Source organism: Salarias fasciatus, chromosome 9 (assembly GCF_902148845.1).
Source record: "Salarias fasciatus chromosome 9, fSalaFa1.1, whole genome shotgun sequence".
NCBI lineage: Eukaryota > Metazoa > Chordata > Actinopteri > Blenniiformes > Blenniidae > Salarias > Salarias fasciatus.
This window is the reverse complement of record NC_043753.1, coordinates 18,956,263-18,981,167: the sequence shown is the minus strand read 5'-3', so window position 1 is coordinate 18,981,167 and position 24,905 is coordinate 18,956,263. Positions and strand designations below refer to the sequence as shown.

The 24,905-nt window shown below is 46.4% G+C and overlaps 1 protein-coding gene across 2 annotated transcripts; it reads right to left on the bottom strand.

The window, feature by feature from the left end:
• Positions 1-1,156: 1,156 nt before the first annotated feature.
• Positions 1,157-24,564, bottom strand: slc4a2b (solute carrier family 4 member 2b). 2 transcript variants are annotated; one of them, XM_030099684.1, is made up of 24 exons: positions 24,225-24,564; positions 19,136-19,312; positions 11,894-12,062; positions 11,590-11,816; positions 10,994-11,118; positions 10,037-10,242; positions 8,664-8,800; positions 7,615-7,704; positions 7,041-7,221; positions 6,805-6,940; positions 6,229-6,430; positions 6,033-6,141; positions 5,753-5,937; positions 5,450-5,666; positions 5,162-5,365; positions 4,941-5,089; positions 4,634-4,828; positions 4,048-4,284; positions 3,830-3,919; positions 3,584-3,750; positions 3,220-3,473; positions 2,969-3,138; positions 2,704-2,877; positions 1,157-2,107 (listed from the first exon to the last, which is right to left on the bottom strand). In XM_030099684.1, the coding sequence occupies exons 2-24, from the start codon at positions 19,193-19,195 to the stop codon at positions 2,027-2,029; spliced, it is 3,765 nt and encodes a 1,254-aa protein (XP_029955544.1). In that variant the 5' UTR covers positions 19,196-19,312; positions 24,225-24,564; the 3' UTR covers positions 1,157-2,026. The 2 variants fall into 2 exon arrangements, with proteins under 2 accessions (XP_029955544.1, XP_029955545.1); XM_030099685.1 differs by lacking the exons at positions 11,590-11,816; positions 11,894-12,062; positions 19,136-19,312; positions 24,225-24,564 and having other exon boundaries at positions 5,162-5,666; positions 10,037-10,214; positions 10,994-11,075.
• Between the last annotated feature and the right edge of the window lie 341 nt (positions 24,565-24,905).

Here is a 24,905-nt window from a genome sequence, read left to right as displayed (position 1 = left end):
TTTTTATTTTATTGCTCTTGAAATGGATCCACATTAATATATATATATATATATATATATATATATATATCAGTATTTCATGACATTGACAGTTACTTTGACAAACAGACGGCGACCTTGTCTCCAATCACAGGCACAGGAAGCAGACGCTGGAACACTTCATATAAACATCGACTTCATTTTCACGGCCACAGTGCAGCCAAGTGTGTTTAAAAACAAAAAAGAAAGAAAGAAAGAAAAAGCCACTCTGGATGAATCTTCAACAACAGCAGTCCTATCTCATATTGCAACAGATAAATAATAGAGAGATGTTTGATTCTTGAGTGTCCCAAAAAGTGCAAACAGCATGTGTCACCCCTACCAAGACAGGACGTGTGGAGATAACCACGTCATGGTCCCACAGGCACTTGAGATTCCGTGCAGCTTTGTGACACCAAGCAGGCGCAAGATCGCAACTTAAGTCGGGCTTAAAAAAAAACAAAAAAAAAACAGGGGAACCCGGTAGTCTCAGACATAAACACTCCAGATTAACAGACCCAAAACCATTTGACACGGCAAAGCCACGTCACCCTGATGCAACAGAGCCGGCGTGACGCTTAAATACGAGTTTAGAGTTTTAAAAGCGTGAACATGTAGATTGTCTGCACAGCTCGGGTGAAGTTTGGTCAACCAAGTTTATGTGAGCGCAAAATAAATGTCACAGCAATGATTGAATGATGACAAAAAGAAAAAAGAACGAGATAATGAAAGAAGGAATGTGGCCTCATCCAGATGTGAGATGAAAAAAAACTGCAGCTTATCTTTTCAAACACAAAATTGTTTCCACAAGACATTTGGCACCTGGACAAACAGATCAAGAAAGTCAAAGTGGGGCTTTGTTAAGAGCCTCAAACAGGAGCCAGTCTGGGTTTGACTGTATTCATTCAATCACAGTTTCATGTTCTTTTGAATTAAAAAAAAAAAAAACAAAGTTATAATGGCATTAGTGTGATGAAAAATTGCATCATCAGGACTTGTTTTTTTTTGGTTGATTATTGTGAAGACAGTAGAGGCCGACCGCCCTCTGCTGGTGCACCTGATTTACTGCATGTAGAATGAAAATCTATAAACCCAGAGGTTCCCAAACCCCATTCAGCAGCGGACCCCCGAACCCCCCACCCCCTCGGATGAACACAGACGTTACAGTTTCTCTCAGGAGCATGACAAAAAAAAAATTAAAAAACAGCAGAATCCTTCAGGTCATTCTTGGGAAACTGTCTTAAAATGTGCTTCCAACATGCACAAACCTAAGGGTCAAGGGGTCAAGGAGTCCGGGGCCCAAGGTTGGGAACCACTGATCTAAACTTCTGCGTCAGAACATAAACAACAACAACAACAACAAATAAGGAAAAACGTGATAAAAACTACAATGAATCACAGATCACTTAGAGTTCACTACAGCAACATGAAACAGTGACGGGGTTTAATTTAAGGACACTACAGGGATAAGATGATTTCATAAAATACAGTCATTGTTCTGATTTGGTATCTTTAAAAAAGTGCTACGAGCTTCACGCTTCGGGTAAAGTGATCGGCTGTCTCCAACACAGACAGAATGAGAAACAAAAAACAAAAAACGCTGCGTACACCTCCTTATCTCATCGTAAGGCGCTTGGTGAGCTTAAAACGCGATTAAAGCGACAAATCTGTATAGCAACAACTCAGCAGGTTAATATAAAGGAATGTATCCTATATATCCTCCACATATTCAATGTGAATCAAAGCAACATTTCAGGGCTAAAATTAAATCAGTTGCACGTCTATCTACGGTTATCGAATTACACCGAGAGCTCGAGATCACGTCGTTTGATAAGGAGTCTCTTGTCCCCTGAAATACACGGTTTAGAACAAAAACTACATGAAAAGCTAACAAAGGGCCGATTACCACCAGTTCCTCTTCCTCCCAAAACACTGCTGTCGACGGGCACAACGGCTACTGACAGTGAAAGCTTTTGCCGGGGTAACGGGGTAACGGGGTAGTGGTGGTTTACACGGGCATGTGCATCTCCGAGTACTCGTCGTGACACTCGCGCTCGTCAAACTTGGGCTCTGCATCGTCTGCGTCAAGCTGGAGAGGAGAAAGAGAGAGAAAGATGCTGATCATCAACAATATTAGAAACACAAGATGTGTGCTGTTATAATACTGTAGCGGCGGCCTGGGGTGAGCGGCTGAAAGGCATTGTGGGACATGTTCTGTGGGGGGTGGGGGGTTGTTCTCTGATCATTACATCACCTGCACCAATATTACAATATTTAGATTAATCACCAGAGGTCCCAAAATGCTTTATATAACAACAAATTAAAGGCAAAGTTGTATGAATTTGATTCTTGAATTCAAAACCAAACTGACTGCAGTGAAAAAACCTCTGACAAACCAAACCTCAGGGTTTGATGCTTAAAAATAAAAACATCTGAAGTGAATTGGTGAGTCTGAAACCATCCCTCAGTGTGTTTGACTGCTGACCTTTCCAGGGAGGACTCCACTGCTCCTGGCTTGTGTCATTAAAGTTAAATATAACCAGGAAAGGTTGACTTACTGTCAAATCTCGAACCAAGAAATTCCAACAAACTTATCTCAACTTTGTTCAACAGAGTCAAGCATAAGTAATGTGAAGAAACAATCGATCCCCAGATCCACACAGCGCCCCCCGGTGGCGGACTTACACATGCCATCTCTCTGGCGTTGAAGATGCGCCGCAGCACGAACATCTTGACGGGGATGGTGAGGATGAGGACGAAGGGGAAGGCCAGAGACGCCTGTGTGGACATGACGGCCCACAGAGTGGCCAGACACACCACCTGGATGCAGGTGAAGAGATGCATCCGCAGCGTCCGGACCTGCGGGGAGGCGGAGCGCCGTCAGGGAGGGCGGGGTTTAGAAGATCCACGGATTTGTTGGTACAAAATCTCTTGACCGCTCTCCTCTCACCTTGCGGACGTAGGTGTGGTCAGGGTGGTACTTCGGAGGCATGAGAAGCAGCATCATCCGCTCCGTCAGCTGGATGCCATTAAGGGACATCACACCCATGTAGAGGAAGATGCCGAAGAGCACGGCGAGGGGGATCTGCCGCAGCAGGTCACCGATCACGATGGAGAGGCCTGAAGGGGAAGAGGAGCAGGTTCAAAAGGTCAAATAAAATTAACAAACAGAAAGGAAAACATTGAGCGTCTGACACTCACCAACCATGACGGCGACCAGCAGCCCGGTGACCCTCTGCTCCTTCACCTCCTGGATGCGAGGCTTGTCTCCGGGGGCGACCGCCTTGCTCATGACGGTGAGGGCGTTGACGTGGGTCACCGAGCGCACGGTGGCGGCCGCCATCCACGGCAGTCCGAACAGGGCCGAGGTGCCGCCCAGGACCACGATCAGCAGCAGGTCCAGGTGGAAACCGGAGCCTTTCACCAGCATGCGCTCCTTCTTACTGACGATCAGGCTGCAGAGAGTTGACAAACACACACACACACACACACACAGGATCTGTTCATCATCATTCACACTCTGTGGCTTTCTGTTCTTCAGACGTCTGCATCCAGCACAACCTACGTGGTGATCTGAGTTTCCATGAAGATGAGGATGAAAACCAGCAGAGCGGGCAGACAGCAGGCGAACATCATCCAGATGGGGAACTGGCCGTCTGAGCCCAGAGGGTTGATGATCCAGCCACGTTTGTCCGGCCTGGTCACAGAGAAGCCTCGGGGGACGCTCAGTTTCTGGACGGAGGACAGAGACAGCACTCAAAGTCTGAAGCAGATAGAAATGAAGAGGGGAAAAAAATGTAGAAATGCCCACCTGTGTGTAAGTGTCTTCAATGCCATAATCCACCAGGACCATGATGAGGATGGCAATGGGAACCCCGAAGTCTCCAATAACCCTGCGGAACTGGACAAGACAGGGAAAGACAATGAGGGCGGCCAGTTGATACAGTCACACACCAGTGGTGGGCTTTTTTAATATTCCCAGGGGAGTGAACGTTTCTCAGTGTTTTCGCTGTGACTTTCGCCGCTCACCCGTCCGGGGAAGAACGCGCTGTTCTTAAACTTCCGCAGGTAGAAAGCAATGAAGAAGGTTCCCGCCATGAGGACCAGAGACAGCAGCGCGGTGTTGGGCTCCCCCTGGACCTTCTCCACGGCGGGCGCCGTGCTGTTGCTCAGCGTGAGCGCCGTGCCGTTACTCAGCGCCAGCGTGACGTTCTCGTCCGTCCCGTTGCTGAGGTGGCAGCGTTTCAGCGGGTGCTCCTTGAAGATCTGCGGGGTAAAGCACTCCGGTGAGCGGCGCAGCTGAATTACACTCACAATTATCAGAACCCAACTGCGAAGAGATTACCGCAGGGCCAAAAGCCTTTCAAGTCGTATCCAGAATAAATGAACAAACAGCAAATCCTTCCAAATCATCATCATCATCAGGTCAGAGATGAAGTTTAAATCCATTCAACTTTCAGGGAAAATCAATCACTGCAGATTTCACTTTCTCTTCTTAGAAAAACATGCTGACTTTTGAATATGGGCCAAAGATCAGTCGGTTCAGGTTAGAGCTGCTCTGACTAATCCGCAGCAGTCTAACAAAAACTGTGTGGCAATCAGGAACGGTTCCTACCTTGACAAGCTTGATGAGGGTCTCGCAGATGAAGATGAGGGAGATGAGGAAGGAGAAGATCTCCTGGGTGAAGCGGGAGACAAAGCGCACCAGGAAGCTGCCTTCAAAGGCCACCGTCAGAATCACGATGATGATGAGCCAAAACCCGATCCAGACGCGCCCCGTCAGGTACTCAATGCCTTTCGCCTGGCAGAACTAAGGATGGAGGAATCTCAGGGTCACGTCAAGGAAGGCATGACTGTAGGTCAGAGGCCCAGGTTTAAAAGATATCAATCACAGAGAAAGATTTATCTGATCATGAACTCACAGTGTAAAAGGCTTCTTCAAAAACCAGCAGGGGTCCGGAGAATCCCACGACCAGCAGCGGCTGAGCCCCGAGCAGGCAGAAGATCACGCCCTGCACCGCCGTGGACACGATCAGCTCGGAAACGCCAATCAGACCATCCGTTTTCTCACCTACAAGCACAGTCGATTAACCCCCGCGGTGAACAGCGATTACGGATAAGCGTGGCTCCGGCACGCACTCACCCAGCAGACCGCCGAACGTGATGGCCGGAGAGAGCGCGGCGAAGTAGATGAAGATGACGGCCGCCATGCACTGGCTGTTCAGGGCGTCCTTGAAGTCGCTGATGTACCTGGGGTAGCGGCGCTGCACGTCTCGTATCAGTCCGCCGAAGGGCCGTCCGGTGCGCTCCAGCGGGTCGTCCGACTTCTTCAAAGTCGGGAGGGTCTCTGGGTGACGAGGGGTGAAGCAGGGCATGAATTGCGGTGACCAAACATCAAAGTGACGTCGCAGGTTAAGAAGGAAGCTCTTACCTTTCTCTTCGAAGCTCTTGGGCTCTTTGGCCAGCAGTTTGATGCCCTGCTCCTGCCTCTTACGCAGCATCTCCCTCTGGAAACGGGCCACGGAGCGCAGCAGCTCGTCGCCCGCCATCTCTGAGGGCGGCAGCACGATGCTGCAGTCCAGGAAGCTGTTGATGGCGTTCAGCAGGTCCTGCCTGTCGTCTGCCAGGTAGGCTGCCTCGTGGAATTGCTAGATGTGAATTCAGATAAAAAACCTCATTCAGCCAATGATTCTTCAAACAACGGGACAAACGGCTGCTGGTCTCGGCCGCTCACCTTGTCGGACATGAGGGTGGAGATGGAGCGTCCGATCTGGTGGTAGTCCATGCTTGTCGTTGGCGGTCCCAGCAAAACAAAGAGGAACCTGACGGGTACAGGGACCTCCAGGACGGACTCCAGCTCCACCGCCTCCTGGAGACGCACAAACGCCATGGTGGGCTGCTCCAGGAAATCCACGCAACCTGGCAGGACACCAGACCGGACGATTCAGCTCATTATTTTATGCGATTCCAGGCGTCCGGTCGAGAGTGGATCAGACGTTTCACCAGCGACTCACCAACAAGAACCACGGTGGCCTCGGCGTTCTCCGGAATCTTCTCCAGCAGTTTGAGCTCGTGTTTGGATTTGGACCGGTGCATGCCGAGCCCGGGGGTCGGCTCTTTCTGCTGGAAGCAGCAAACCACAGAGACACACACACATGAGCGAAATGAAGAGGAAAACTGTGTTTGGAAAGACTGTGGACCGCGGCTGACCTGGACGTCATTCTTCTCCAGGTCGATGCGGGTGTCTGCGTCCCCCGTGGAGAGCACCGTGCCCATGAGCGGGTCGGTCACCGACGGCTCCGGCTGGTGGGTGTGGTTGGCGTTGTGATGGTGTGAGATCAGGCTCCCGAGGCTGGCGGCGGAGATGTTCCTGGGGAAATGGCTAGTGTGCTCCTTCTCATCGCTCGGGTGACTAGGGGAGGTGGGGTGAGGCAGAGAGAGGGTGAGCAGGAGGAGGAGAGGCAGCGACCAAGCATGAAGCATTCTAACAGCGGCGACGGGAAACGAAAGACTTGAAACAGCTTCTGCCAGAAAAACCAAATGTGACTGTTCAGTCTGTTATGATGAGGTTTAATAACTTTTACAGTCATGACAGAACAGTATTGTTTACTTTCACGATGTGAAGTTCTCCATTAACTATATTTTTACATTATATTCTATTTTTTTTCCTGAGTCTATTCCATTATAAATATAGCTATATATGCTCAAAAATAATAATCCGCTCTCTGCTGTAGTGGATGGATGGATGGATGGATGGATGGATGGATGGATGGACGTTCCCGTCACCTGTGCTTCAGCAGCAGCGCCCTCAGGACGTTGGCTCGGTCCTCAGCTTTGATCTGGTCGGAGATGATCATCTTCTCCACCACCTGGTGGGCGATGCCTGGAAGAGTCTTCTGGTCCAGGTCCAGCAGCACCGCACCTACACACACACACACACACACATACACACACAAGCAGGAGTTCAGTCTTCTGTAGCACGAAAGCTGCACATACACGGATGTTCTTCATCCTCTCCTCACCGTGGGAGATGGTCCTCCGGAGCTCCAGCAGGCTGCGGAAGGACAGCGAGGCCACGTGAGGTTTGCCCCAGCGGTCCGTCTCCTCCTCCACGTCCTCTTCGAACTTGATCCAGCGAGCCGTCTCCTTCCACTGCATCTCCTGGTTCTTGTCCATGGTCAGCTCATTCAGCTCCACGAACACCTGGAGAGCGGCGTGCAGCGGGTGGAGGTGAGACACATCCGGAGAGGCTCCACTCGCCGGCATGCACGTTCAGTAAAAACACTCCGATCCAACCAAACTTCGTTAAGTAACTTAGTGAAGTTTTTACCCGTCAAATTCATGTTGACCAGAATATCAAGCACTATCTCACAACTCAATCTAGTTTTTCACTCCCTTCATCGTCCGGTGTCTGTTATAAGGAGATTAATTGAACACCATGCTGGTCAGTCGAGGTCCAAGTCGCCTATCTTGAAGAGACAAACCAGGCGGTTAAACGTCCCGTCCACTCTACCGTGTGGCGCCGCCGTACCGCATGCCCGTGAAAACACGCTTCACACAGGTCAAACCTGACGCCGGCTGGTCGCCCAGCCTCACCTTCTGGTACCGAGCCAAGCGACCCGAGTCCATGTCCAGCAGGAGGCCGTCCGGCCGCGAGGCGGAGCGGTACAGAACCACCGGTAACGGCTGCAGGAGCGAGACGGTGCAGGAGAGGACTCAAAACGCCAGTGGCAACAAAGAACGGGACCCTCACACACACCCTCAGGTGACTCGCCCACATCTACACACACACACACACACACACATCTGACAGGGACCTGTTGTTTACCGGGACTGCCGGGGACTCGGAGCCGCGTATCAGAATGTGTATGTGTGCTGATAAAACAAAGCTCCCCCTCTCTCTGGATCTCCCAGTGTTTGGTTACCTCGCCTCCCCTCTTTTTTCCTATCCGCGTGTGAAAGGAAAGAAGTCATTCATTCATTTTTAATCGTCTCCTTTCCTCCCTGGCCCATCCACAATAGAGACGGGGCAGGGCTGAATTCGAGAGGAAATAAGGGGGAATTATCTTGAATTTGCCAGAAGATACGGTAGAACGGAGAGAACCACACTGGAGAAAGAAAAAAAAAACTCAGGACTGAAAATAAAGATAGAAGATGAAATTTTATACTAGTCTAAATGATGAATTTATTGATTAAAATTATATTCTGGTTTCCAAAAATCTCTTTTACATTTTACTTCATCAGATATTCCAAAGGTGCATGGATCCACCTCAATTAATTTTAATGAACAGATTCCAATACTTGTTCAAATATTGTGATCAAATAGTATAGAGTATGTTTTTAATATTAATCAAAGCAAGCAAGCAATACATTTTCAAGATTTTTTTGGAAAATTGACAAATTTGTTTTATATCATTCATTGTATATTTATTAGAGTTACTACAAACTGAAAGATATATGAGGTCCAGTGGTTTTAAATAATAACTTTGGAAATGATTAATTAGCAGTGAAAATTTAAAATTAAGCTTGGTTTGTAAAAAACATCTTGTATTTTTTCTTTCTTTTTAAGGTCTTGATATTTTGCGGCCGACATAACGGCGACCGTCATGAAGCTACAGCTGCTGGTCGGTCCCGGCGTGCCTCACCTCATGCGGGGTGCGGTCCTGCTTCCGGGTGCGGGTGGTGGGCTCCTTGTGGTCCTTCCCAGTGTGGACCACCTGTCCCTTGGTGCTCTTCCTGACCAGGTGTCTGCGCATGCCGGGGACATCTTCAAATCGGTGGCCTGGGGAGGAAAAAGGGGGAAAAAAAGGCAGAATATGTCATGACGCTTTTAAATCTCATTGTTAGTTGTGCTTTTAGCAGTGAGGGGATTTTGACCTTTCACCCTGAGATCAAACCCCCCCCCCCAGTCACAGGCCTCTAATGTTTTTGTTGTGTTCGTTCGGTCCCAGAGCAGAGTAGAGTTACTTGAGGCTGGCAGAACACCAGGCACTGAAAAGGCTGTGGAGAAAGATACCCCGTGGCACAGGCTCAACACAGAGTGGAAACGGTCTGGATGCTGCAGATCAAAGATCGGGAAACCTGCTGCACCTTCCGACCCCTCCTCCAGCCAGGAGACCTTCAGTCTAACAGACCAGCCCGACCATTACCAGAGCTTGTGAGTGTTACAAACTGTGAAGCTTCTGAAGTTCTTCATCAAGGTTTCAGCCTGACTGGCGTTTTAAAGGAAGAGGAGGGTTTGTGGTGAACGAGACCAGAGGCTGTGTGAGCCTCCGTTCACCGCCGAAAACCGAGAGCGCGACTTTTCTTTCTGACAAATTGGACAAAGCTGTTGTCTCCTGGCCGGCGCCTGACCCCGCCGGGGCCGAAACCATCAGAATGCATCAGTGAGCGGAGGCGCCGTTTCCTTCAGGTCGAACTAAAGGGGAGGTGGAGTGATCTAATAATTCCGATTGTTGAATGGCAGCCAGATATCGAGACACTTTCCCAGGATGATTTACGGTGGCGGGAAGAAAATAACTGGTGGTGTGTGTGCGATCGTGGGCTTTTACGAAGTATCTGGGGAAAAAACAAGCCCACACGTCCATCCTCAGCCTCTGCATTCGGCCTTCAGGTCTACTTAATTCCTTCAGTCTCACTCTCCGGATGATTAAAGGCTGGAAACTGACGTGCGGGTTTAACAATTATCCACCGCGTCGGCTGGGGCCGGAGTCCAGGGGCCCCGGCTGACAGCGGGAACGGCTAATTTAATAACGCGGGCCTGTCTGCCACGCCGTCTGATAAGCTGCCGCTCTCGGCCGAGGGGTCAGCTCCCTGACGTAAATCACTTTGGCCCACGCTGGGCCCTGGAGTCCGGGGACGTCACATGGCGGCGGGGCGCTCGCTGCAGCCCCCGCGGTCGAGCAATCTTAACCGCCGCAACACCAAGACTGCTGCTGTCCGTTGAATTGTAGAAATTTTGGGGTGAAAGTGAGGAGGAAGCCTTTCTTGACAATCTCCCTGTCTGGTCTGCACTCACTCTTGATGCCGTCCAGGTCGGCGGAGGCCAGCGTCTGGGCCTCGCTCTCGTCGGTGGGGATGCGCTGGTACTTGGCCTGCTCCGCGCCCGTCATGTTGCCGGTGCGTCGGCGCTCCTGCAGGTCGTAGCTGCGGCTGGAGACCCGGGACAGGGGCGGGTGTTCGGGCGAGGCCGCTGCCTGGAGAGGGTCGGATGAGGCCGGTTTACTGGAGAGAGCCCGAAAAACGAGATAGAAGTGGGGCTTAAAAACAAACAACAGAGGAAAACATGTTTGTTCAAGAGACGATTTAAGATTTTACAACTGAAAAATCCAAGTATGGAAGCATTTATCTTCTTCTGTTCCCTCTTTCTGGTTATTTTAACTACAGAAGTAACATATAAGCACTTTATCCGGACATGAATCATAACTTAAAGTCATCTAAAACAAGACAAATCTTTCCAAAAACTAAATAACTTACCGTCAGTTACCGGCAATATTTCAAAACTCCGACTGGACTCAACTACCTTCCCCTCGTTAAAAGACGCTTCATTCAAACAAATCTGGGACTCTTCGGCGCCGCGTTCTACTGGAAGTCGGCTGCGCAGCCTTTATCCCGGCTCAGAATAAAAGCTCATCAAGGGGAAAAAGCAAATGTCATAGGTGGAGCCTGAGGCCGCGGAGGTGTGTTGTGTCGTCTATAGCGACAGGTGATATATGGGCCTCTGAGGAGAGGATTACTCTGGTCCAGTGGACCGGGCCCAGCAGGCCCACTGGATGCCTGAGACATGGTAACGTACTGTGTGTACCTCACTGTCCAATCAGACCCCAACCCGAGCCGTCCCGCCCAAACGAAACCACTGTGAGAACATCTCAGCATCATGGCAAAAACATGCTTTATGCAATCATCACAGCATGATTATGGAAAAAGAAAAAAAAAAAAAAAGGTCCCTAAAGCCAAATATGCGACCTGCACTCACTCTGTGGAAGTCGAATCCACGGCGTCGGCCCCCAGAGCAGAGTGTGGAACAATATGCAGCTCTCGGGCTGAGTGAGGACTCTCTTTACCGTGTTTACCAACTTGATCTTCATCTGAAACAAAGAACTGTGGAAGGGGTACAGAGGATGAGGACAGAACACACCATAAAAGAAGAGATCAAAAGACATGAACTGAATCAGAGAAAAAGTGAGAAAATGACTCTGCCAGTATTAATGGAGTACAGACAAACTTCAGTGCATATCTGAAATCCAAAAGCTCATTTTCAGTTGAGAATTATCATAAATGTGGTTCCTGTGTCTGTTTGCTTCCTTCCCGCTCAGCTTCAATCAGCGTTTCTTTTCTTTGGGATCATAAAATCAGCCAAACATGAATGATTAAGACCGTGCTGAAATATTCATAGAGGGAAATATGGTAATGCCACAGCAGTGAGTGAGCCGGCTGGAGCTTCAGATCCGTCCTCATCACATGAAAACAAGGACGCACGTGAAAAAGTCTCATTTAACCAGAACCTTTTTTAAAACCACAGATATCGCATAAATACTACAAAATGTGAATTCATGTAAAAATGAAATTAACCTCCACATCTTTGACCCTCTCCGAGTCAGATGGAGCAGAAGTGGCTTCGGTGCCCTCGTCCTCCTCCTCCTCTTCATCCTCTCCCTCCTCGATGGGCCCGCTGCTGGGAGCGGGGGCGCTCTTGTGATCTTTGTCCTTCTTCTTTTTCTTGCCGCTCTTCTTCCTGCGCCCCTCGGAGGGCAGCTTGGACAGAGGCCGGTGGATGTGGTGGGAGGAGTGACGGTGGTCTGCGGAGGAGACGGAAACGCCGATAAATCAGGGCTGCCGCGTTGAAATTCCCGCCCGGTATTCACGCCGCGCTTACACTCGATGTCCTCCTCATGGTAGATGTGGTGCTGGTCGTCAGGCACTGCGGCGGCGGGGCTGAGGATCTGCTGGAAGCGCTGGACACCCAAGGCTTTGTTCAGGTCCCCATCATCTTCCTCCTCTGGGCGAGAAGCCCCATGTAGCGACGGAGGAGAGGGAGCATCTGGCTACAGAAGCAAACAAAAATAAAACAAATAATGTGAGTAAAATGAATAATAACGCAAAGATATAATACAAATCTATGAAGATGTTCTCTGAGAAACCGTTTTTACATTTTCCAAACTGACTAGAGTGCACACTGGTTAACGTGTGTCTGCCGTTCACTGACTCCAACACTAGAGGGAGCTGCAATCCATGAATGCTCCACAGTCTGGCTGTCATATGAGGAGTCCCTCCACTAAATCACCCTTTAAATTGGAAACAATGGCCATGTGCTTTGATCAGTTCCACGTTTTCCAGGCTGCGGTGTGACACTGATCACATGTGTGAGAAAAGATCTGTTTTCATGCGGCGGGATGCGGCGGCCTGCTGCGCCCTGCGCCGCCCGTGAGATGTTGTGATAAGGATTGGGCTGCAGTGGAACAGCGGGAGGATGGACTCCGGCTAATGGGACAGGGGAGTCAATGTTGCAAGGGCTACTGCACAGGTGCACCCTGGTCCTGCAGTGCACCCTTCGCGTGGTGAAAGTCGGGGGCCAGAAGTCATCCGACGCTCCGATAAATGTTTCTCAGGACGCCCGACATGTCAGTCATGCATTAAGCTTCGGGTTTGTTGTGCAGGGAGCAACAGGAAGCACGTGAGGAGAAGCGATGGCTCCTCTATACCTGCTGCTCCTCCTTGTTTTTGTTTTCATACTGAGGTCTGTTTCCATTTTGCAGCATTATTAACAAAATAAATAAGAAGTAATTCATTGAGCTTTTTCCCTAATCTGGAGCATTTTGGCCTAGTTGAACCTGCTTTTTCACTTTCAGAGCTGAAACAGCGTTCAGACCCCGGACAGGTCGCCGCTTTATCACAAGACAAACACAGCACGTAAAGCACAATCAGCATGTAAACACACGCCACTATTTTAAAGTCGACGGTTAACCTGTCAAGTTTGGACTGTTGGGGGAAGACGGTGATTACCGTATCTCTGCACGCACAGGAAAACATGCAGATTCAAACCTAATAGAAAAACACCTCCAGCGTTGAATACAATAGACAAATAATGGAAGTGGAATTGAAAAAACAGCTGCATGAATCAAATTGATTGCTTCCATCCAGTCAAATTGCCGTCTATCGTGAGTATTTCAAAAACACACATTGCCTGAGTGACGCTCAAATGAGCTTGGATACACATTAGGCTCAACAAATCCACCGAGACTAGAAAACATGAGCAGGAAGCTGTAAAGTTCGCCGTGCACTCATGATGCTCTCAGCTCAGCAGATGGTCATAAATGCAGGCATGTGCACAAAAGTGTGAAAATCTGATTCCCATGAGCCATAAAGCTGCCCCGAGTGTCCCTGTGACCTGTTTTCAGCATGCCACACTGAGGTGACAGAAACAGAAAGCCCTGCCATGAACTGTGGACCAGCTGAGACATGAGGCCTTTTAGGCACACATTCAATATTGACCCAAGGTTCAATTCCCTATACAGTCTTTTCCTTTTTTTTGCCGACAAGGAGCTTAAAGGGGGCATGAACAATCTCTCCATTCACCTCCAAGACCTCCAGAACAAATCTCAAGGCAGTTCAGCACCTGTGATCAATAGGAATTATTCCTAAAATAGCAGCAAAGAGGTCTGTGGCTGTGTCCTTACAGAAGGAAACCCATCAATTTCTAATGAGAAATGCAAAAAATATCGAGTCGATTTCCATGCAAAACGTGCCAAAACATGTAAGACTGCAGATATGCTTCATCATGCACCACATCACCCGATAAATGGCTTCAAAATCAATTGAATGACTCGTCCAAAAATGTGGAGAACAGTGTATCCTGTAGGGATGACAGAGAGACTCCCGGCGCTGATACGCGATCCGGCAGTTTATTTTTACAGAGCCCTCATTCATATCATGGTTTCACAGTGAATCCCGAGAGGTGGGAGAGATGTGCGAGGGATTCTCAGAGAGGTGAGAGAATTTTCCACAACCAGCGCCGTGCAGCGAAAACAAGGCGCTGAGGGGAGCCCGGTAAAAACACAAAAGCCAAACCAGACAATAAAGACGACCTTCTCTGCTCGTGGTGAACGTGAGCTCAATCGATAGCTCTGATCTCAACGATCACGATCATCTGTGCTCTGGAGTCCTGACGCCCGACGCCACAAATCCCTCCACTCGTTCTTCGGTCAGGATGAACAAGACTCTCGTTTGAGTTCTGAGGACAAACGCAGCCCGGAGGGAGAAGCTGATCAGCCAAGGACAAAACGCCACGCTGACATTCACCTCCATAGTCTACCTCTGCTAAATGGAGCAGAAATATTGACCAAAGTGCTTTGAGCCAATGTGTCTCGAAAGGTCAAACTGGGACTAAACGTCTCATTCTTTTCTAAAGACGCCCCTTTTAAAGGGCGCGCGGTATTAAGTAACCGACTGGAATAAAAGTAGTGTTGGCAAAAAAAACCACAGGTGACCTGAATACATATCTGAAGCTGATTTTTTTCTTTTTTTTTTTTTTTTGATCCATGAGAAAAACCAAACTGGAGAAACCCAATGGGAGAGCTGTGTTTGGAAGAAGATTTAAAAATTACCCTCAAGCTCATGCAAACGTCTCATTTCATTCAGGCTGACTTTGTGATAACAGTAGTGTTTATTTTATGACCACTAATCTTTCAATATTGCAATAAATCTTTTAATTATGGCCACTTTTGAGCACTGGAAGCTAATCTAAATCTCCAATCCAACAGGCCCAGACAGTGAAAAGTGCGTTAGAAATCTGGATCTTTTCACCTAAAGATTTTTTTTTCTACTTTAAATTTCTGTTTCTGTCACAACCTGCGCCCAGAGAAAACCCATGCATGCACAGGGAGAACATGGCAGAACGTCTTCCCTGTTCAAGGATCTCCTTTAATTATCTTGGACAGCTGTAATCTGCAATAAAAAAAAAAAAAGCACCTTGCCAATTAAGTTTAACAGTCTGATAACCGGAGTGGAACAGTAACAAAACATCACACTGAAAACCTAATCCAAGTTTTCCATTTGGCAAGAAACGAGGTCGATCTTCGTGGCAACGGGGTCAAGTTCTATAAAGTGGCGTGCGCTGTGAGCCGGACACTCGACAGCGAGTGGAGGCTGCAGGGGATTATCTGTGTCGTGAGGTAGTCTCAAATCCCACACGGTCAGCACTTGGAGGGAAAAGAGGGGGATAGGCTGCGGATTTCCATGACTCTGCAAGGAAATCCCAGTGTACAGTATGCTCGGGGTTTCTCAGTATTCCAGGAGGGCGCTGAAGTTGTAACCCAGTTTTTGTTCCGGCCAATTCTGAATCCTGTATTATGCAAGCAGAGGTTTTCAAAAGCTTCCTAAATTAAACTGGCCAGGATTCAAGCGTTAAAATATGCCCAGATGCCTTATTAGCCTTTCATTTGTTCATTTTATAATAAAAAAGGCTGTCTGGGAGAGATAGTGTCTTCACTGTTTAAGTTGAAGGTGTCAGGTGTAATGAGTTCAGCCCATAGTGAAAGGTGGGGATTTCTGTGGTAGTGCAGTAAATGAACTTCACAGGAAAAATGGGGTAAGAAAGATAAAAAGTGATTGGAGCAGGTGTGGGCCGCGCAGCGCTGATCCTCGGATGTGTAATCGTTTACTATCGCAGACTGTCTCACTGACTGTCTCAGTCACCGGGAGCAATTTCAAAGGTCAAAACCGCGGCACACACTGATACATGGTGACACAGTTCGAGAGCAAAGTGTGCTCCGAGGCAGCAGCTCCTAACCTGGAGCGCCAAGACCCCCCCCTCCCCACGTTAGTCCAGCTTCAAAAGACTCTGAAAGTCATCCAACTTCAAACAAGAGGTTATTTTTTGGTTCAATGCTCAATATTGAAGTTTAATTTGGCCTCTATGGTGACAAAACAACAGAAGCAGTTTAGATATTAAGCCCCAATCAAGTTGTATTTCATTTGTTGTAACTGAGGACTTGTTGGGTTGTAGATTCATCATGTTTTATGCGATGCTAAAGCTAACTGGCTAATTTATCATTGAAAATGTGATATCAACAAAAAAAAAAAACTATCAAAACATTTCCTTAAAGTAGACCAATAACACTTTAGACTGTGTTTGATAAGAAATTGGGTCATAAGGATAAAGAGCCAAAAAATAATTCCGCTAACCAATTTTATTTTATTTTAAAAGAAAAGCTTAAGACTGAACCTTAATTTGAACCGTTTTACATGGTAATCTGTCCCAGACAGCATCAGAAGCCAAACCTCAAGGATCCTGGAGTCAAATTACAACCTCTAATTGCTGCAAGCCACCTGGTGGAGCACCGTGGTAAGGGACACTTCCCCTGATGATTCAATGGCCAATGCCAAACAACTCTTCCATGATAAATAAATGACAGTTTTTAAGTTTAACACCAAAAGTGGCGAGTCGTCTCTCTTCCTACAAGACCTACCTTTAATCTGTGACGTTTCATAAGTCTAATATCAATAGGCTGAATCACCTGCTGATATTAGAAGGGTGACTGTCTGGAACCAGTGATGTATTAAGCTAACATTAGGAAGTAATTATTACCTGAGATCTGCAACGCTTGAAGGAAGAAAATACAAAAGGTCTTTGAGCTGCTGACAGAGAGAAAGGTACGGGAACTAGACTGAACATTAACCAGCTTCAGAGATCGCGTTGGAGTTAAACACATCGCAGAGCGAATTGAGGCCACACACATGGAAATCAAACGTTTAAGCGACAGTGTGTGATCTCCGTGAGATGGTTAAAGCAAATATCGGACACTTTAAATAAAAAGAAAGCTTGTTTTGGACTCACATGCCACCTTGACTTTCGATGTTCAACAAACTCACCATATATGAATACAGATAGTCCATAAAATCACATGCACGTGTGTTATGGCCGCATAAACTGAAAGTAGACGGCTGAAAGCTCGACGCGCCGGCCACTTTTATGGGAGACCAGCCGTTTCCCTTTTCAGTTTGCCCCTGTCACATGACCAGGGGCAGCTCTTCGGGGCAGGAAGAAGACATTAGTCAAACGCTGGTTTCACAACGTTGGCCCTTAAAATCCAAACAGAATTATGTGAACGCTCGCTGACCACACATACACACATTGTTAAAAAGATAATAATTAACCCGGCCGGGTCGGAGCCAAGAGCACAGCCAATAACTGCAAAGGCACTGCCGAAGCGCAAACAGTTTTATCTGTGGAGAGCTTCTTGACGGCCAGAATACTTGACTGAAATTCTTATCGCCAAGACTGATTCTGATTTGGCTTTGTAGAAGCTGGCGGTCTTGAAAATGACACAGCGAGGAAGACGTGTTGATTCCTTTGAACTTTCTTTATCGTTTCTGTGTGTCAGCAGTTAAGATGTTTTCGTTTTGATTGTCACAATTTGGAGGAGAAAGTTTGTATTTCATGTAAAATCCTGAAATTGAGATGTACATCATGTCAAAAAAAGATTGATGCCGGGTCTGAACATTTTTAGGTGTCATGGATCCCCGCCTCCTGAATACCCTGAAGTGAAAGCCATGCCAGCCAATTCGGAGCATGTAAACAACACTAAAGTTATTTACACGTGAACAGGAGGTCCCCCGCTTGGGTTTCATACAGGTGATTGAAGCGGCTGTCAGCACAGTCGCAGTGTTGTGCAACTTTTGACAGGAAGCTGCTGAGGAAAAAAAAAAAATGCTAAGTAAGGGAAAGCAGGCATTTCCTAGATCTGTGCTGCTGTGACGGGCAGTTTACAGGATGAAGGCTGAGTTTAAATGGTAATAATCACTGTCAGGAATTTCATAACAAGAAAACCTTGACAGAAATCTGTCATAAGTAGCTTCTGCAGGTTCTCAGGGGGTGAAAACATCTGTTTTTATTTACTGCCGTTGTGTTAAACGTTATGATTTCTACCTAAGTAAGCAGTGGGCTTTTAGAAATATGAGTTACCCCTCAGGGGTTTAACTGAACCGAAGCTGCTGGGATAGGCAGGTAACTCAGTTCATAAAGGCACAATCCTTATAATTCCCGGGCATTTAATTGAAAATATTAATTCCTAGAAGTCACTGTCCATCTGAAAATCTAGCGAAATGAGACGATTCAGGAGTGGATTACTTCTTTAGGCCTGTGAAACCACCTTCAACATGCTGAGATGCTCTGGAGTTAAAGAAAACTGCTTTCTCTGGATAGTGACTTCCTGCCTTCGGGGCTTTGCCAGTCATACTTTATAATTCATTTTTTTCATTATGTTCCAATATGAATTTATTGTTTCTAACAGTGGCCGAAAAAAGGGAAGGAAACCCTTTCATTTGTGGAACTGTTGACATTTTCCAGTAGTTTAATAAGCAGCTCTGTGCGCAGATCTGTAAATCTTTGGAGTTATTCTGAACATTTCTACTGCGAGAGGACGAACTGCTGTATGTTTAAAGGCAACTGGTCATAACTACATACGAACGGCCGCAGCAGTGGACCGTCCAAAACACACACCGCAATGCCACGGAGGAGAGAGGAAGCTGATGCAGCAGAAATCCTGCACAGAGGGAATGCGAAGTGAAACAAGGGCAAGTGTTGAACTCCGGCTTCACACGCGGAGCCTCGTCTCCAACAAAGCGACCGCAGAGTTTCCTTTTTATCCACTCATTCAATTTTGAAGTATTTCTCTATCTGACTATGAGCGACTTCCACATAGTTTTGATAAAACGCCCGTTTACAAACGTCTGAGCGGAGGTTACAGCGACTTGTCCTGCATCGCCGATCAAGAACGGGCACCTTAACCTTCCAGCGCCGGAACAAAAAGAGCTGTACGCTTCTCAGAAATTCCTTCCTTTTGCACATCAAGATAGGACAGAACTGCAAGGAGAGCCTGCGCGTTCGCTTTGCTCAGATTTAAATCAGACGCTGATAGAACTGCACCAGAGCTGCATCACTCCAATGTGTCTGATTATTTCTGTCGAACGGAGATTTGTGACAAGCGAGTCCTTCTCACTGTGTGGAATGTTATTTAATATGATTTGCCACCAGGAGCCCCGACGGCCTCGTGTGTTTGATCATGCGGTTGACGACCTGACGCTGAAGACTGGAGGCCTTTATCTTGTGTGGACTTACGCTGTGGATAACCGATGCCACGGCATCCGTGACCTGGCTGGGTGCGCTGGGGTTGCTCATGGCTCTGCAGTGGAGTCGCTGCTGCTGTGGAGGCACTGGGGAAAACTGCTTTGCGCTCTGGTGGCTTTAGCCCTTCTCTTTCTCGCTGGGACTCAGACAGCTTTTGGGCAGCATAACCTGCAGACGAGAGAGAAATCCGGGGGTTAGTTTGGACCCAGTATGACAGCTGACTGCCAGCAGGAGTGAAGCTGGTGTGGGTGAATAATCAGGAGGGATGAGGACGGCGTCAGCACATCTAAGATCTGGAATTAAACACCTGGTCGATTTTTACATTAAACCTCGTAGTCCTTGAAGCCTAAACCTTTAGATTCAAGATCAGCGAAGAAGAAAGTAATACACAGACTTTGAAGGTCAGATCGCAAACAGTCAAATCACATGACTACAGTTCAAAGAATCATGTGATTTATTTTCTGAAGACGAGTCTAAAGGCAGACAGTGCTACAAACTGGATACATTCTGAGCCCGTTCGCTCCAAGGAATCGGAACAGAAAACATCAAAAAACGTTTATACAAATTTCAAGTTGTGTTACTTTCAGTGTTGTTGTTGCTGCTTATGCATCCTGTAAAGATTCAAGCTCTCTTTTGAGAAGCACTTGGCCCACAGACGGTGAAACACAACGGCCCGAGCCAAATGATACATCATACAAAATAACAAAACGAGAGAAACAATGGCAGAAATGGCACACAAAATAAACAACATTCTTTAAAACATTTTTCTATTTTAGTAAATGTTGATTTTAGGTCCCGCAGCTCTTCCCATCCAAGGTCATTAACCATAAGAGCCAGATAAGCGCTAGATAACAATGCTTCTGTGCAGAGGACCCTTTGATAAGCGGCGACATGTGCCCCAGTCGACCCCGAGTCTCCGCTATAGCGCATCCAGGAGGAAAGAAAGCGAGTCAACCCCTTTATTCATGAATTCATAAGCTATGACTGGATGTGACTCTTTAGCCACAAGTACAGAAACACAATGAAGTTCAGCCTGAAGTTCAATCGATAACGGGATCGGCACATTTTTCATTGGGTTTATTTTAGTGGCTTCACTGCAGATCAGATCACACTTTGTGACTCGTTCATGTGGAAAAATATTAAATAGGAATTCTGAGTTAGGAGGAGGGACTCGAAAACCTTTGGCCAGAGTGTAAAAGATAAACAAAGGCAGCATGAAATACTACAGCACACACGTACGCACGTATATGCACACACGTAGACACACACACGTCCTGAAACTTTTTATCTAATGATTGATCTGCCGACTGAGACAAAGTCATTCTCTCAGGATTGTTGAAATTTGTTACTGTAACTATTTGGAAGAGACAAAAACAACAGCTTCTGATTTCTTCTTTTTCTCTCTCATGATTGGTTTTGGCTTTCAAACAGGTTTAAAGAAAACCTTTTGGCATCAAATGGAGACAAGTTTGTAATTCTAAAACATTTTGATTAAAGCAAACAAACTTGGTTTTTTTTTTGTTTTTTTTTTTTTTTTTGGGGGGGGGGGGGGGGGGGGGGGGGGTGAGTAAATATCCTGAAATCCTGAAACATCTCAATAGCAATGACCAAACAGACGCTTGTTTTCAGCCAGAAACACATAAAGAGCGTCTCTTGGTTTATTCTCACTGTCACGGCTTGAAATCCTGTCGCGCCCGAGTCGTGCTGGCTTTCTGAAAACCGATATCAAAGAAACGATAAGGCTTCCCAAAGATCGGCCCAATCGTATCACTGACCTTGCTGCCAAACGGGGCTTTCATAGAGACTGGCAGAAACACAACCAACGACAGCAGATGAAACAAAAAGCAACTTTAGGGCTGGACGGCGAGGGCTCGTGTTCGGATGTGGATCAAATCCAGACTAAAAGGCCTGAAACCGAGACACCGAGCAGACAGCACGCCCATAAATTACCACAAAGGTAATCACCAGACTGAGCGGTAAATAAATACAAAGTTTGGGACATTTCAGTCCACGGAGTAACGGTAATTTTTTTTTTTCTTTTTAAATCTGAGGTAAGCTTAGGTGTGCTTAAAGATTACTTTCACAGGAAACTCAAACCCCACCTCTGTGGCAGGGACAGCTACACAGGGATAAAGTTACAGAACCCTGGGATCCCGGGCCAAAACGATGGGAACCGGCTTATCTACCTCAGGGCAAGTCTGTAATAATACCGCTAGGATAACAATAATGATCAGGAAAAGAAAACAATAACACTCACTTCAATTGTCTTTCTATACGAGGATGGAAAAAGAGACTTGGTCGTCAATGACTTGAAGGTTTTCAGTCTGACTGCAGGTTGAGTCGGTCGGTCTGAGCGCCGAATAAAAAGGAACTGCTCGTTCCTTGTGTAATAGCTAAAGTGACTAAGAAGGAGACTGATAAGTGCTGAGCGTGCACAAAAAAAAAAAAGCAGGGACAAGATACTCCATGTGTCTCCTGGAAGAAATTCATCACGTCTTTCCAGAGAGCCACTCACACACACTGCAACGAGTTCCTCAAATACAGTGATGGTGGGGTTTTTTTTCTTCTTTTTTTAACCAAACTCCACGACTTTTCCATGCTGGATTTAGTCAGAAATGTGGAACACACAAGACACTGGGAAAACTAGCCGTGGGGGAGGAAGTCAGCAAGTAAAACAGGAAGGTCAGTGCGGCATAGAAATGCCTCTGAGGAGGAGCTGAAAACTTATTACTTCGCACTGGATTTCATTTATTACTTCAAATCAGGAAGAACTGAGAGCGAGAGATGCAAACGCGCGACATCCAACACACACACATTCGTCTAAAAGAACCTGGTACGCATCTATTGAGAGAGTGGAAAGAACTCACACACGCCCACCGAGTCCAGAAGCAACCCTGGAACAATCTTACTGCGATCTTAAAACACCACTATCGAACCAGCAGTATACAAATGCTTTATTATTGTCTTTTAGATGAGTTTTTATGTATTTAAAGACGTCCGGGAAATAGAAAATGAAAAAAAAAAAAAAACAAACCTAAAAGAAACAAAGAAAACCAGAGTAAAAATTGAGATACACGCAGGAAGTTAACAAAACATCCCGTGTTTGTTTCCTTTTTAAATGCATTGTTTTTGTTGGCGACTGAGGGAATATAACATTGGTATGATGTGTTTGTGTGATTGGTGTGTAGTTAAATAGACATTTAAAAGAACAGAAATGTGTATATAAATGAAACAGAACCCGGAACAGAAACTAAAGGCGAGGTGAAACGACGCAAGATAAATAAACAGCTAAAACTATGATTCTTATGAATCCTATCTGGATGCTTTGAGTAGATTTTACAGCATTTCCTTTTCTATACTAGGATAAAGAAATTGCTTTTACTTTCCGTCCTCTACCGAGGACAGGAATTTACTTTTACCACTGATTTATTTCATTTTGGCTGTCTCTCTGCTGTTTACAGCTAAAATACTCTTAACAGACCAACATAAACCTCCTTTATTTACAGGCCCCATAACTTGCTTCATATTTGATGTTTCAGATGTAAAAAACTATTTCAAAAATGCAACTTTTTAGAGGAATTATTGCCTCTTTAAGCTTATCTCAAGCCCAGCCATAACTGGATTAGGTGGATCGATTAAATCTTATATTTGTCTGAGGTCATGTCTGTGGAAGAAGGTAAGTGCTTCCCCACATGACTGCAGTTAGTCTTAATGAAAAAGAGTAATGGTATCCATTCGGTGGTCATTTTTATCTCCAAAAGAGCACAAACACACCAGATGAAGTCTTCTCTGTGGTGGAGAGAGCCCTGCTCATGTCTAAAACTAATCTTTTTGCAGTGGGACATCTCACACAAACATTATTTGTGCAATTCAGCTTCACGTGTCTCTTTCTTGAAGATAACCACGATGACAGTGAAGGTTTTTTACAGCTTTACCGAGAGGTGATGACTGAATGCAGTGACTCCCACAAACATCAAGCAACCTCCAAAATAAGAGTCTCCCAAACCTCAAACATCCAGCTCTATGCTTGAACATCATTTAGTGTGATCTCCTATCAAAGGCTAAACATCAATAACATGTTTTCTCAGGACATAAAGGTGAAGCAGCGAGCGGGACAGGAGGCCACGAGCCGGACTTGAACTCATGACCCCGAGTCGACATACTTCAGCAACCCTTCAAGATGCTCCCATCATGCCCAGTCTCAAACCGGCTGCAGTGTTGACCGCAGGCGGCACGCTCATCTACAAATTTCTATCAGAAACGCATAATTAAAGACAGATTTGATCAAAAATGCAAAACCTGCCAAAATAAATGCTTCAGACCAGAAATAGAAGCTTGATCACAGCGTCTAAACCCCAGGAATCGAACCGGCCTGTACTTACATGTGCAGGACAATAACAGGGAAGAAGGATTAAGGCTTCAATAAAGAACAGAGTTTACCAAAAAAGACATGAAGAAGGGATCGTTTTCACTGACTGTGTTGCTGTCGCACATCCAAGTGATACAGAAATGATCAGCAGACTTAAAGATTTAAGAAAAAAAAATCCAAATAATCTTGACAACAGACAAAAGTTGGAGGAATTGCATAACTGTCACCTATTTAACAGATGAAGAAGAATGACTTCAAGAAAATCAGTCGACAAAGACACTGGTTAAAAGGGATACATTCAATAAAATGAAATTTGCTCTAATTTGACAAATAAAAAGGTCAATTCTGAAACAGCTGCAGCATTAAGAGTATTTAAAGCATCCAAATTTAGAATAAGAAAACAAGAAAAGTATATCATGCGATGGAAATAAACACAAATGGAAAGAAAGTATCTTTGAGATGAGAATTTGTACACGTGTACACTCTAACGTCAAATCAGCTGGAATACGATAAACAGGAGAATTAAAGCAAAGTATAAACAAAAGACACATCGAATGCAGCATCTCTCATCATCTGATTTACAGAGAGCGAATTGAAAAGATGGGAAAATTAATGGAAAAAAAAATCAATAGGCAAAAAAAAAAAAAAAAAAGTCAACTTCAAAGCGGAGCAGCAGGTCAAAGAGCACAAAAAGAGATCCATGTACTGTACCTTTGTGTGCTTACTGCAGAGAAGCCACCGCAGACATGGTAGTGCAATTCTGAACTCTGCCGTGAAGAGAGACCCGGAGCTGGTCAGAGTGCAGGGAGAGAGCAAACACAGAGGAGAAGGAAGAGGGAGACAGGGGGGACAAAAGCAGCCAGGGTTAGAGATGTGGAGCGTCTCGTTCTGGCCACTCGTCGAGGCCGAGTGCGCTCTCAGGCCAACGCCAGCAGCTGATAACAGCAGCCTTCCTCCGCCGGATTATGTTTCCTCCTCCTGCCTGCTGACAAGTGGCCATGTGACTCCAGGGCCCATTCAACACTGAGTCAGAGGCTGCTGCTGCTCACACACACACACACATGTTTATCTAGATCTGACACCCATGCCCACACACAAACCTCACCGTTAGAGTCTAAATTCAAACCTGCAGATCCATATCTGTCTTTACAAACCAACCACAGGGGGATGTACGCGAAATTGTCTTGGGGATTCTTGCAGATTTGACCTTTTCAGCTTAATTTAGAACTTTATCGTGATACTTCTGAGAGGTGTTCATCACCTCTACATCCACTACAGGGTTTCAGTCTGTCGGGAGCGTGCACACTTTCATTTTTGCGGTTAACACAGCCTACACTGTGCGTCAGTAATGTAGGAAAACACTAATAATGACATAAAGTGATGTGATGGCAT